Genomic DNA, 14,091 nt, shown 5'->3' with positions numbered 1-14,091 from the left:
GTTTTCACAATGACATACTCCAAAATGGGACATGGCAAAGTCATGGTATTAAGGTGTTCTCCACCTGTCCCCAGAGAGGACACTGAACACCAAGAACAGTGCAGTCCTTTCTGAATCCGAAACCAAGTGCCCTGCCTGGAGTAATTAAGCATTCTACATCTGCCTGTGTTTGTGTTAGTAGGCACTCGTTCTTCATGTGAAGATGCCCGCCTCATGCCATCAATTACACTGTCAGTATCTCTCTGTCTTCTCATTTTTCATATGGACCTGACTCCACTTGCTCTTCACCTACACATCGTAGCACATAAACTGCAAACCCCTGACACAACGGCACATGTAGTAATTAGGTTGCCCCGGCTGAACTGATTCCATTCTCTGATAACTCTGAAGATTTGTGACATTGATGTCCTCATATTCCCGAGAGGCAGGAGGCAACCTCAGTGATACCCACCAGGCTGCTGTGGGGATAGGATGGCCTCGATAGCATAAAGTGATTTCTTCCTCTTCTTGTTTCAGGTTCAATGGACCCAAATGACTTCCTGAGGGAGGCGCAGATAATGAAGAGCCTGAGACACCCAAAGCTTATCCAGCTCTACGCTGTTTGCACTTTAGAAGATCCAATTTATATTATTACAGAGTTGATGAGAAATGGAAGTCTACAGGAATATCTCCAAAGTAAGCTGAAGATTTAATAAAGGGAAGAAAAGGAGGAATTTAGTTTAGCTAGTGTCCCATAAATGTCAATTTAGCAAGCCGTCTATAACCCAAAGGATGTTTACAATGTGTTTATCTATAAGGATGAATGTTGTAACATTGACCAGCTCAACTACAATGGAATGGAATATGTTCTGTGTACTCAAAAGAGAGAAAACTATTTATGAGTGAAGGATGAAATCATTCACAACAGACATATCAGAGTGTTACGTATAGTGGGGGAAACTGGCGAATGGATATTTTGTGTATTTGCTTCAACCAACTAATTGAATATTATTAGTCAAGGACCAACATTTTCTGTAGAGAAGAGTTTGTGGACATGGGTTGCTTTGGAGAAAGATAGAAAGGTACCCTAGGCTTTTTGTTCTTAAGTTTGTATGTGTGTGTGAGTGTGTGTGTGTGTGTGTCTGAAACTACATCTAGGGCTAGTCACCATTAGTATTTTCAGGTTAAAAATAAGAAATATAGTACTGTTGTTTTGTTCCATTTGATTTCTACAGTCATAGTAAAGGGCTTCACAATGTTTATCACAAACAAATAATTCAATAAAAAATAAAATAGTAAGTGTTGAAACAAGTTGTTCAAAAGTACTGAAAGAATAATTTATGCCTTAAAAACAGAGACTTTCCTCTGACTTTTTGTAATATCACAGTAAAACTGATAGGATTATGAGCAGGTAAAAATGGTGGAACCAAGGACTCAGGAAGATAGGAGCATTCTCTGCTTTAAAGAGGAACTTGAGAAACTGGGAATTCTAAATTGCGAAATAAGAAGAAAACAGAGATCATGAGGTGTCTTACACAGTGCTTTGAAAAACAGAATATACTCAGCCCCTTTGCATGCACTCACCAAAGTTAGCAGCTTCAGAATGTGGGCCCACTACAGAAGAATCAGCTTCAGCCTCTATACCTGCTGTCTTATTCCTAGAACAGAGCATATCCAAGAAAGTACTTTGCAAATGTCACCTATAACAGCCACATTAGGTGGAATTGTGAATTCCCAGTATTTAGGCCTACTTAAATATTTAATTTATTTGTCTCCCTTATCTTTTCTTTTTGATTCATCTCATTCTGTGACTTCGCAGTAAATGAGATTTCCTCTAAGATGTTTTCCTCCTGTAGTTTATTTTCCTATAACTGTCACCTATTCTCAGTGTTTAAATGCCCGTGTTCATCCGTAGCCCCTTGATCTCCTTGAACATACATATGATTGTTATTTCTAAATCATTGTCATGTGTATCATCTGAGTTGTTTTCCCGGGGAACACTACTGGGATATACCTGATTTTCAGAAGACATATTGTGTTAATTTCTCACATCCTATTTTGGGGTAGGACCTGGGCACTTGGAGGTTGTTGGTAGTGTTTTTTGGTGTGTGTATCTGTTCTACTTTGTTGAGTGACTGTTTAGATTCCTGTTTGCTGTTACCCAAACTTGTCAGGTTATGGGCCAGTTGAATGGTGTCTGAGATTCATTCCCAGGGCCACTCAGGTGACAGGCAAGTGAGGTATCAGAAGTAGTGCTAGCTCATCAAGGGCTGGCTGCAGCTTCTGAACATAGCAAGCAACAGACCTTCCAGAGAAGTAGCAGGTGCTTGCTGCAGACATTCGGGAGTCTATAGAAGGCGTGTGTCATTATGTAGCTGGTCCTTAGGTGGCAGGGACTAAGTCATAGTGGGAGTGGTTCTTGCTTCTTGTGGGAGGTATACGAGTCTCAGGTGGTAGGGGCTGGGACTGTGACAGGAGTGTTACTCACTGGGGGAGGCTCGCTAGGCTGTGACCCTTAAGTGGCCAGGACTGAAGTCTGGATTCCAGTGTGGTTGCACAGGGCTGCCTGAGGGAGGTGCACAGTAAGTACTCTGCCTGTTCCTCCAGGGGATGGGACTAGGCCATGCTTGCTTTTCTGTTCCTGGAAGTCTGCACAGTCGTCTCCATCTAAGTGAGGTGTTGGCTGGCCAACTGTGAGGTCCTGAAACCTAATTTCTCTCTTGGTTCTTCATGTTGCTCTTCTCTGCTTTAACTCCATAGTTGTTAATCATCTGAGCACATTACTGATTTGTTTATGTAGCTTATGTACAGCATCTCCTACACATAACCCCCAAGGACTGGAAACTGTCTCCATTTCAGTGTTGGAGCAATGTCTGATGCACAGGGGCATGTTTGCTAACACATGGTGACTGTCTGAAGACTGGAGTTGAGATCACCTGTAAGCTAATAAGGCTGATCATTTAGCTTTGAGGCTGAGGCACCAACTGGAAAAGCTCTAGTTGGTACACTGAAAATTCAGACTTTAAGAGTCTCTTGTGCCTGTTGATGTGGTTTACTAAGGGTTATGAATCTTGTCTTCTGGATTAGTCCACCAGGGGCAAATTTACTAAGGCCTTCATGTTCAAAGGTATTTTGTGGATATGAGGAGTAATAGATGTGTATTTATTACATCTGAGTCTCTACCAATAAAGAGGTAAAACCTCAATAAAATAAGCTTGAATGGATTTTGCTCCTCTTGATGAGCCAAAAGACTCTTCAGTGATCGTATGCAATAGATTTCCTCTGAAGAAGAAAACTACTGCAGGTTGCGAACTTTGCGTTAGTTTTGATGCATGGTGGTTATGGAAGTACTGTGACCTTAGGGGATTTTTAGGCTAGTGAGTCCTTCATAATAGAAAAGTGTATTAGCCAATCTTGCAGTATTGGGATTGTTGATGAAAACTTCCCATGCCCTCTGTAATAGGATCACAGTGTAAAGTATGTTTGGAAAAACATGCACATTTTTTTCTATATAGCAATCATTGTAGTCTCTAATCTTAGCTGATTTTTTTTTGGTAATGACTTTCTTCAAAATGGGAGAAGCCTATTAAAATACTTTAGCATTGAGAATATTTATATCTATATATACATATCTATATATCTTACGGATAGTTGTTATTTTTAAAATATACACCATTTTTATTAAATATACTTTGTAAAAAAAGAATATCTTAAAGTACCAAATTTCATGTCAGTCAGATATCTCAATAAATATAGTAATGAAAGAAATCAAAATTAAAAGCTTTTATGCAAGAGAGTAGTGGCAGACTTGCATCCTCGTATGAGAAAACAACCATCAGCGTAAAGGAGGGAGGAATCACCGTTGTAGAAGAATGTATTTCAGAACTCCATTTTCTTTACTTGGCTTGTTTAAAAAAAGCTCTAAACACATGAACATTCTCATTCTTAGCTTGCATGTTTAATCAAAGGAAGGGGAGGATGAAGACTACACATTCACACAATGACAAAGTGGCAGCATTTCTCTTGTGTGACAGTGTCGCTTAACGGCACTGAAGTGGAAGATGGGGAGGCGGATTTCTGATTTCAAGTGTGAGCAGCTGAATTGCTCTACTGATAAGAACTCAGGGAAAAAAGCGGCCTCTTGCTTTCACTGTACCCAGTAACAGAAACTTAAACAAACATGGGCATTTATACAGGCTGTAAATAAAAGAAGCTATGACAGATATTAGCTTTATATTGCTTTCTACTGAAGATATATTTTGAGGACATTCTGAGTTACGCAGGTTTCTTATAGACTGACACTAGACAGTTTATGTGACAAACAGGATCAGTGTGAGCTGGGGTGTTCTTTCCAATGTTCGGCCACAGCTTTTGTGAGTCATGTGAAACACAACCGTATGCACAGTCATAAAGTGAATAATGTGACATTTGGGGGCAGAATAAATACTTAATGACTGATTTATTGGCCCTTTAATAAAAAAAGCACTTAAGAAAACTGGATATTTCAGGCAATTCAGGTAATACAGTGAAATATGTGGACTTACATACATAGTTCACTAATAACATCTTTCTGAAACTAGAGGGAAGGAAATATCATTATTCGATTTAGTATGTTGAACTTCCTTTTTTCTCAATAAATATTTACAAAAATCCTAGCAATAGGGGGCTGGAAAGATGGCTCAGTGGTTAAGGGCATTGCCTGCTCTTCCAAGGGTCCTGAGTTCAATTCCCAGCAACCACATGGTGGCTCACAACCATCTGTATGAGGTCTGGTGCCCTCTTCTGGCATACAAACATACATGGAAGGAATGTTGTATACATAATAAATAAATAAAATAAATAAATATTTTTAAAAAATCCTAGCAATATCAGAAATCTATGTACACCTTAAGGAGTAGCAAACATTTTCTGTTTTTCTAAGTTGGGTTCCCATGTGTGGTTGGTGGTTTTCACGCACTGTTTGCCGAAGTGGACCGAAGCTGCGGGTGTATTATTTCCATCAGTGCCCCGCTCAGTCAAGCAGGAGCGCAGAACTGTTGCTCCTCAGGAGCCTGGAGCTTCTCCATCCTCCTCTACTCTTGTGTGTTTAGAGGCACAGGCAAGGCATGTTTAGGCAGGCAGCACAAAACAGCTTCTGGGATCATAGCAGCTCAGCCTCAAACACGCCTGGATTAGAATGTCTACTCTACAGCCTGTTCCTAGAGTAGTCGAAAGCCCTGTGAAGTAGACACAACAGGAAGCAGCAGTTTGTGTTTGGTCTGTGCACACAATTAGGTGATTTGCTGGAAACCGGATGTCTGAGGTAATAACAGGGGAGGACATGTACATGATTTCTTTTTTTTTTTTTTTTAAAAAGATGTACGGCTTTCTGTGTCAGGTGTTTATCCAAATTATTACAAGCATGAACTTAGCTTATTTTTAAAAATATCTTATGAGGCAAATATTCTTAGTTAACAATTAAAGAAAGAGGCCCGAGAAGGTTAGCAACCCATTTAAAGTGACTGTCTGAGGTCACGGCTTCTGCTTTAATGTCATGGATAGCAGTGGTATTTTCCCCCAGCCTGTATTAGTTGTCTGTTGTTACCTTGCAAACATTCATTATGCCACTTGCTGTGGTCAGTGTGCTGGCTTATTTTATGTCAACCTGACACAAGCAAAAGTCATCTGAGAGGAGGGAGCCTATAGGGTATTTTCTTAATTCACGTTTGATAGGGGAGGGCCTTGCCCATCATAGGAGGTGCCATCCCTGGGCTGGTGGGCTTGAGTTCTATAGGAAAGCAGACTGAGTAAGCCATGAGAAGAAAGCCAGTAATCAGCACCCCTCAATGATCTCTGCATCAGCTCCTGCCTCCAGGTTCCTGCCCTGTGTGAGTTCCTGCCCTCTCTGCTTTTGATGATGAAATCTTATAGGGAACTGTGGGTGAAATAAACCCTTTCCTCTTCCAAGTTGCTTTTGATCATGATTTTTTTGTCCCAGCAATAACGATGCTAACGAAGACAGTCAGGAATGCAGTTGGAACTCCCTGGGTTTCAGAGCTTAGGAATCATGGCAAAGGTGTCAGCATTTGCCCAAATCATCTCAAACTCCTAACAGGGTGGCATCTATTTCCAAACCAGCTCATCTTGCTGGTAGGAGCTGGCTTATCCTGAGCTGTTGAGGAAATCAGTTCCTTGCTGGGTTTTGGTGAGAGGCAGTCCTGTTCTCTTTATCACACAGGACAGCTCATAACCTGGCAGCTTGTTACAGTAGTGTGGGCAAGTGAGAAAGCAAGGGAGCATCCTTGCGACAGAGCCACAGCCCTTTGTGACTACTTGGAAATTTTGTGCCTTCAATTTTTCCATATTGCATCAGTTAAATGTGTAACTTGGTCCAGCCCAGCCCAAGGGAAGGGGATGATGCCTAGGAAGCAAGGGTCAGTGGGAGCCGTTGGCTAGTCATCCGCATCTCCTATTCCCTATACCTTTAGTTCCTTATTGATATCAAAAGGTAGGCGCTGTGGCCATCAGAACGTGATGCTTTGTCTATGCTGCGCTTTATTTAATCTTCATGATAACATTCTGTTTTCAACTGTGCAATTGATGTTAGAGACTATAACATACAATTTAAAGCTTTTGTAACTTTGCATACAAAATTAACTATTTTTCATATGGATAAATTGCTCTTTAGGTGTCTTTCTCTAAGAAGTGACATGAGGACTTCGACTTTTCTCTTTGCGTGACTTTACATTATGAAATTTATTCCTGTAGCTTCAAAGTTGAGGGAGATTTAAGAGTTAGAACTGAAGATTTATCTAATCTAACTAAGATTAAATTTATCCCATCTGACTGTGATGGTAGTTTTCTCTTAAGGCCTTTGACTTGTTACAACACTCCTATCTTTCTTGTTTTTGGTTGATCCTTCCCAGTTTTCTTGAAGGTTTAATTTTCCCTGCTGACTCTCAATGTTGATGTTCTCATGAAAAGTGTTTCTTCCTAGGAACCTAACAGACTCATTAACACAACCATTACATTTATAAGTTTAACTGGCCCACAGGCTTATCTTCTTTCAGCCAACTTCACAAGGGTAATTCACATATATCACTGGGCAATTAAAATTGCTTCACTTTCGCACAGGTGCTATGATAATATTAACATCTAGGATCTCTTGGGCTCTTCTTAAGTACCTGACAGTGTGCAAAGTGCTTTACACATATTAATTCCTTTGAAATTCTATTTTAACAGTAGATACGTTGGAGACACCAAAGTACAGGGATGTTAATCATATTGCTTAATGTTACAACGCAATACGAAGAGTAACCCTGACATCACATCTGCTACCCTGGTGTTATATCGGTCTCCCTACCTCCTGTGCTATAACTCTCTCTGAAGTTGGGGCTTATGCTTAAACCTAATGATCACAAATCCAGCCAACTATATGACTTAGGGAGGCAAGGAGAACAGGAGTATGCCTTTTTGTGAAATAACCCCAGTTTTCTAGATGTCTGCAGGTACTTGCCAACAGTGTGGTAGCTTAGCCTGAGGATGACTTAGAAAATTTCAGTTTCCAAAGCTAGCACTGGACACTTTTACTAATGAGCAAGCCTATTCCACTATGTAAATTTCTGTACTTAGTTATGTAAATTGAGCAGTAGGTGGCTTTCTGTCCATTTAAGGTATGTCTGTATCTGGAGAGCTGTATAACATATCTGAGAATAGCAAGCTATGAAAGGAAATTAAAAATGCATTATGCATGTAGGTGTAAATGCGATGTGTACATTTTAGAAGTGATAAATCCTTAAATTTTACCAGTGATCTAATTTTAAAAAAAATATGGTGAAAGAATGAAAACTTTTCTTTGGTTTAGTCAGATTGTTGCTATTTCATGAGTATGATGAATAAAGTAAACTATGCAGTGTGTTTTCCTGTTTATAAAATTCAGTGTATATGCATCTATCTATCTATCTATCTATCTATCTATCTATCTATTTATCATCTATCTATCTATCTATCTATCTATCTATCTATCTATCTATCTATTATCTATCCATCCATCCATCCTTCTTTCTATCNATCATCTATCTATCTATCTATCTATCTATCTATCTATCTATCTATCTATTATCTATCCATCCATCCATCCTTCTTTCTATCTATCTATCTATCTATCTATCTATCTATCTATCTATCTATCTATCTATCTATTGTGTGTGTAGGTCAGAGGTCAATATTGAGTGCTTTCCTCAATAACTCTCCACTTTATTATTTGAGACAGAGTCACTGAGTCTGGAGCTTACTCATTGTGAGCCAACAACATCTGGGGTCTTTCTGTCCTCCCTGCCCCCGCCAGCATTGAGATTATAGGCATCTGCAACATTTGCAACTATAACCAGAACTTTTAATTTAAGTACTGAGGATCTAAAATTCAGGCTCTCATCCAGTGAGCCATTTCTCTATCCTGTAAAGACTTTTAAAAAGACAGAAGTCCCCAAATGACAGTTTCCATGAAGAGGCAAGTTAGCGATGTGTGATTCTGAAAACACACAAACCGGCACCTGTGTTGGGATGGTGTTTTCCTGGTAGATTGGTGTCGTATCACATATGATTGATGTGTCAGAATTCTCAGAATTCACTTTGGTAGTTCAGTGTTTTACAAGATAATCTCTCATTTTCCTTTTGTTTAGATGACGGTGGGGCAAAAATCCATCTGGCTCAACAGGTAGACATGGCGGCACAGGTGGCCTCTGGAATGGCCTATCTGGAGTCCCAAAACTACATCCACAGGGATCTGGCTGCAAGAAATGTTCTTGTTGGTGAACATAATATCTACAAAGTAGCAGATTTTGGACTTGCAAGAGTTTTTAAGGTAGATTTACTTTTTTTTCCATTAATTCTTAGAGTATGTTAAATACCAAACAGGTTAATAGACCATTAAGTTCATGATTATTATTTAATACTATATTTCTTAGCTCAGTGTGGTATCAAACACTTGGAATCCCAACACTCAAGAGGGGGAGGCAAGAGGAGTTTAGGTTCAAGGTTAGACTTTGAATTTCAGTGAGACTCCTATTTCAAAGCAATAACTGTACCAAGAGTAACAAAGCCACATATACAAAACAAATAAACATAGCCATGTTGTTCATCTACAGTCCATTGATAAAGGCAAGCACTCCAGGACCTTACAGACAGTATATTTTTTCTGTTTCTATTTCTTCAAAAAGGTGGGGCAATGAAGGAAAAACAATGATCAGGTAGATTAATAAATAGGTAATTAAGTTTGTGGTTGAATTTATGGTCTATTTTTTATATACTACCAGCAGCACCTACATATTCTCACACATCTCTCACAGAAAGCAGTAGACTGTATCTACCTTTTCTCATTTGACAATACATCGAAGCCATGCTGCCATGATTCTGCAGCAATCAGAAACTGTGTGTTCATATTGATCTCCTCCCCCAAACAGTCCCAGATCTTCCATCTTCTACCTACTCTACCACTCCACTTCATGCTCCAAGTTCTTTCTGTCTGTCTCTGTCTCCCTCTTTCCCTTCCTCCCTCCTCCTCCCCCTCCTCCTCTTTTTCTTCCTCCTCCTTCTCTCCCCTCCCCCCCGTGTCTCGCTCTCTCTCCTTTCTCTCCAAACCTATTGAGATCAACTGGTCTTTACCTTATGTTTTGCTGTAGGGTCTCTCATGGAACCTGTAGCTATCATTTTGGCTAGACTGACTGGCTACCCAGTCCCCAGGACCCACCTGCTTCCTCATCTTCAGTACAGGCGTTACAGGCCAGCACCACATCACCTGGTTTTTATGAGGGTGTTGGGGATCATGCTTGTCCAGAAACTAGTTTGCCCACTGATCCATCTTTCCAAAACTGAACTGCTGGGGTTTCATTTCCCCATACTCATCCCGTTGTGTAATATTAATCCAAAGACAACAATAAAATGCCACCATAGGAAGCATTTACATCTGGACTTTAGATTTCCAAATCATCCACGAAAAATATGAACGTAGAAATGAAACACAACAGGTAAAGATTTTCTTTTCATATCATTTTTTTAAGAAATTAATTAGAAACACACTATGTTGTTAAACTAATTTAAATTATTTAAATACTGCTTTTTGGTATTAGCAATTGGTTTAAATGATTTAATGTATATGCATATTTTTGCCTGTGTGTATGTCTGTGCCTCATATGCATGGGTGCAGTACCCACAGAAGCCAGAATGCCCCATATCCTCTAGAGCTGGAGTTAAAAACATTTGTGAGCTACCATATAGGTGCTGGGAACCAAACCTGGGTTCTCTTCAAGAGCAACAATGCTTTTAACTGCTGAGCCATCTCTCTAGCCTTAGGAGCTCTTCAGTACTAGCAGCAAAAGAAACTAGGCATTCTTTCATCTTTTTCTTCTTCTCCTCATTCTTCTTTTTTCTTTTTTCTTCTTTCCCCTCCTTCTCCTCCTTTTAAATTTGTAAAGGATTGATGTAAATCCAAATCACCACAATTCTCCTGCATGCAATTGATTGATGTTCCCCCATGGCTATTATGTGCACACTGTAAGTTCTCAAGAAACATCTTGCTAATGATGTCTCACTGACTCTTCTAATTTTATATATCCAGTTCATAATATTTTATATTGTAATAGAAATTTACCTAAGCTCAAATTGAATATTTCCCTGTAAATTTTCATGTGAAACAGGTTATAAATAAATGAGGGCAGCACAACAAATCATTAACTTGGCTTGATTCCTTGATGCATTAACAGGTAGATAATGAAGACATCTATGAATCTAAACACGAAATAAAGCTGCCAGTGAAGTGGACTGCACCTGAAGCCATTCGTACTAATAAATTCAGCATTAAGTCTGATGTGTGGTCTTTTGGAATCCTTCTCTATGAAATCATTACTTACGGCAAAACGCCTTACAGTGGTAAGTGATTAATTCAGAATTGGGCTTTTCCGCTGCAGGTCACTTGCGTAGATGTGACTTTAACTGCTTTGCCCAGACTTAGAGGGCAGAGTTATGAGGCTGACCATACCATGTGCCTGTAGGAGCTCGAGAGATAAAATTTGATGGCGATAATTTGCATTAACGAGGTGGTTTATTGCTTTCTTCTCCTTTGCTCTTGAATTGCAGCCTTATAGACATTACTTTCTGCGGGTTTTAGTTTAATGTCTACATCTTGGGAAGTGGATGGTAGATCTCATGGCTCTATTAAGGGAAAGAATTTGTGTTGTATCCCAGAGTTTAGTGTCTATAAATTGAAGTTTCTGATTGCCCATTTTTTTTGTTCTTTTATATGTTTCTTAGGTATGACAGGTGCTCAAGTAATTCAGATGTTGAATCAAAACTACAGACTGCCGAAACCACTTAACTGTCCACAGAACTTCTACAGCATCATGCGGAAGTGCTGGGATGCAGATCCTAAGCAGCGGCCAAAATTTGAGACCTTGTATAGGCAACTTGAAGACTACATTGAAATTGATTCTTCATATTCAGATACAAATATAATTTCGTAACTATGATTTATAACTTCATAGAATGAACACTGAAGAAAAAGAATAAATATAATGAAGATGTGAAAAAAATTAGAATCATCTCTCCAGAAATACAATCTTATAAACCAACTGTGAAATCAGTTCATTTTGACCTATTCAGGTGATAGGGTGAGCTCAGCTGTGTATTATACATTTAAAAAGATTATCTCTGTATTTTATTGACTAGGGCACACTGCAGGACAGTCTAATATGATATGTCATTTTCTCACTGCCTCGTACAACTAAACGCATGAAATGAAGTTATTTTTCCTTTAAAGAACTACTCACTTTTCTATTTATTGTTGGAAATGCCGATCAAGAGAATCAACAGATGATAGTTTTTACTCAGTAACGGTTGTAGCATTTTCCTGTTTACTGATTAGACGAGTTATTCATTATTCCTTAAATTGCTGAATCCCATCAGGCTGCTATTATGAAGGAATTTGATTGCTCTGCCGCACAGCAGGACCTGTGCTTTGAGATTTTTCCCCCCTTTTCTTTTAAAATATCCTATAACTACAATGATGGCAAAGCCATGTTAAATGACTTGATTGTACTTGAAGTAATTGCACATATTTTTCCTATGCATAAGAAAATGAAGCAGCTGTTGAGAAAAAGAATTAAAATCTTTTTCATTTTGTAGAAGGAAATGATGGCGTTTTTTTTCTATACCTCAGTATGTGTCATCAGAGAACTGTCTGCATTGGCTTTAGTTGTTTGGTGTCAGGATCAGGTTGCAGAGCTGATGAATGCTTATGTTTGGGGATATAAGGGAGCCACCATGCTGACCACCTGGTATGAGAAATAGATATGTGGCTTAGGAAAGCCAGAGGAGAGCTGGATGATTGTTGCCACGTTTTCAGTAAGAATAACAAGTTCCTTTGGTGCACAGGCTAGTTTTAAATTGGCTACACAGCAGGTTATGTCCTGCTTCAGCTCTTGAGTCTTGGGATAATGTCTGAATTGTTTATACCTTTTGTCTGTAGAGAACAGGAAGTATTTTAGTTTCTTAATTTTTTTCTAACCTTGGTAAGAACGTCTCTGTTTTCTTAGTGTATCAGATATTCTGCCTAAAGTGATGTCAACGTCAGATTTATTTATTTCCAGACCTTCTAATGCACAGCACTGAATGAATTTCCCAAAAGGAAACAGGGTATATCAAGTTTACCTTTTATCCTTCTTTAAGAAAGAAGAGAATATCTTGATAGTCACAAAAATCTGCTGACAATTAAAAAAAGAAAAATCATTTTTTTCTTTTTTTTTTTTTTAACGAGAAACTAGGGGGCAAATCATCAGGGACTAACCATAAGCAGTTTGATGTTGCCATGGTAAAAGTCACACTCACAAAAAGCAACTTAGAGAAGGAAGTGTTTTTGAGTCACAATGACAAGAGTTTGAAGCAGTTGGTTACATCATATCCACAGCTCAGAGGAGAGAGAAATAAGTACATGCATATGTGGCTTGCTCATTTGCTTGCTTGTGCTCAGCTCAAATTCTATATTCTTAAAATGTTTGGGACCCTTTGCCTAGGGAATAGTGTGTCATATAATAGGGTGGATCTTTCCAGATCAATTAACTTAACAAAGGCAATTCTCTACAGACATGTCCACAGGCCAGTCCAATATAGACAGTATATCATTGAACTTCTCTTACCAGGTGATCTGGGTTGTGTCCAGTCGCCAAGTGTAGCTAGCCATCACGCCACATAAGACTCAAACCCTATCAAACTTTCCAGTCTACCACAAGCATTGTCTGTGGTCTGTGTTCCTGTGGTCACAGATTCCCATTGGTAGTCACTTAGGCTCCTTGTTCTACTTTAGCTAACAAGAGAAACGTGGCTTCACTTTTAGGCATTATCCATAAAAATATTATCATAAACACATTCTCATCTTTTGAGGGGAGGAAGCTGATGGCAAGTATAAGTCCTATGTTCAAGTCTGAACAACAAACAGTACAGTTACTGTGAGTGCTGAGTGTTGAATGGCTTAGAAGAAGTTCTGCATTGAAGCTGGGATATGATCTTCTTCAAGACAAGCTGTTTATTCAAATAAAGTTAGAGATTAGTGGATGGATAGATGTCCATTAACAAAACCATTTAAGAGGCATTAACTGTTGGAATTAATCTATGTACATCTCAAGCATTTCTGAAGACTTTCATCTGCATCACGTGGAGCTAAAAACTGTATAAGCACTAAGAGAAGTAAGAGTTAACATTTTAATCAGATGACAGAGGATGGAATGAAATAACTTCAATTATTCACTTCCAGTTATCTAGTCTAATCTAAGCAAAGAGAAGATTTTCAACAACTAGTTGGTTAAAATAATAATAATAAAAGGACTATTTTCTATTTTTTCTGACATAATTAAATGCTATGTACTTTTTTTGTGGTAGCTAATAATAATAATAATAAATTTGTAGTAAGATCCTGTTTTGAAACAAAGTGGCTATCCTTTCCTGTTTTAATACATGTGAAACTTGTTAAACTCGCCGTGTTGGATTCTTGGGGACATTTATGTTCAAGGTTCTGTCAAAGCAATCTATTATTCCTGTCTTTACCCTGATGGATCATGGAGAAAAATAATGGATTCAGTTATGAGA

At 38.8% G+C, this 14,091-nt stretch overlaps 1 protein-coding gene across 1 annotated transcript in view; it reads left to right on the top strand.

Annotated features, from left to right (window-relative positions):
• The window catches only part of Frk (fyn related Src family tyrosine kinase), a 104,661-nt gene extending 90,810 nt beyond the window's left edge, over nt 1-13,851 (top strand). The window contains exons 5-8 of the mRNA XM_050137992.1: nt 517-675; nt 8,640-8,821; nt 10,719-10,884; nt 11,266-13,851. Of these exons, the coding sequence (XP_049993949.1) occupies nt 517-675; nt 8,640-8,821; nt 10,719-10,884; nt 11,266-11,474 (716 nt within the window). The 3' untranslated portion in view covers nt 11,475-13,851. The remainder of the gene's footprint in view (nt 1-516; nt 676-8,639; nt 8,822-10,718; nt 10,885-11,265) is intronic.
• The last annotated feature ends 240 nt before the right edge of the window (nt 13,852-14,091 follow it).

The sequence above is a fragment of the Alexandromys fortis genome, unplaced genomic scaffold (assembly GCF_014885135.2).
Source record: "Alexandromys fortis isolate MF-2015 unplaced genomic scaffold, M_Fortis_MF-2015_v1.1 scaffold_14, whole genome shotgun sequence".
Taxonomy (NCBI): domain Eukaryota; kingdom Metazoa; phylum Chordata; class Mammalia; order Rodentia; family Cricetidae; genus Alexandromys; species Alexandromys fortis.
Note: the sequence above shows the minus strand (reverse complement) of the source record. Positions and strands in the feature narration are given on the sequence as shown.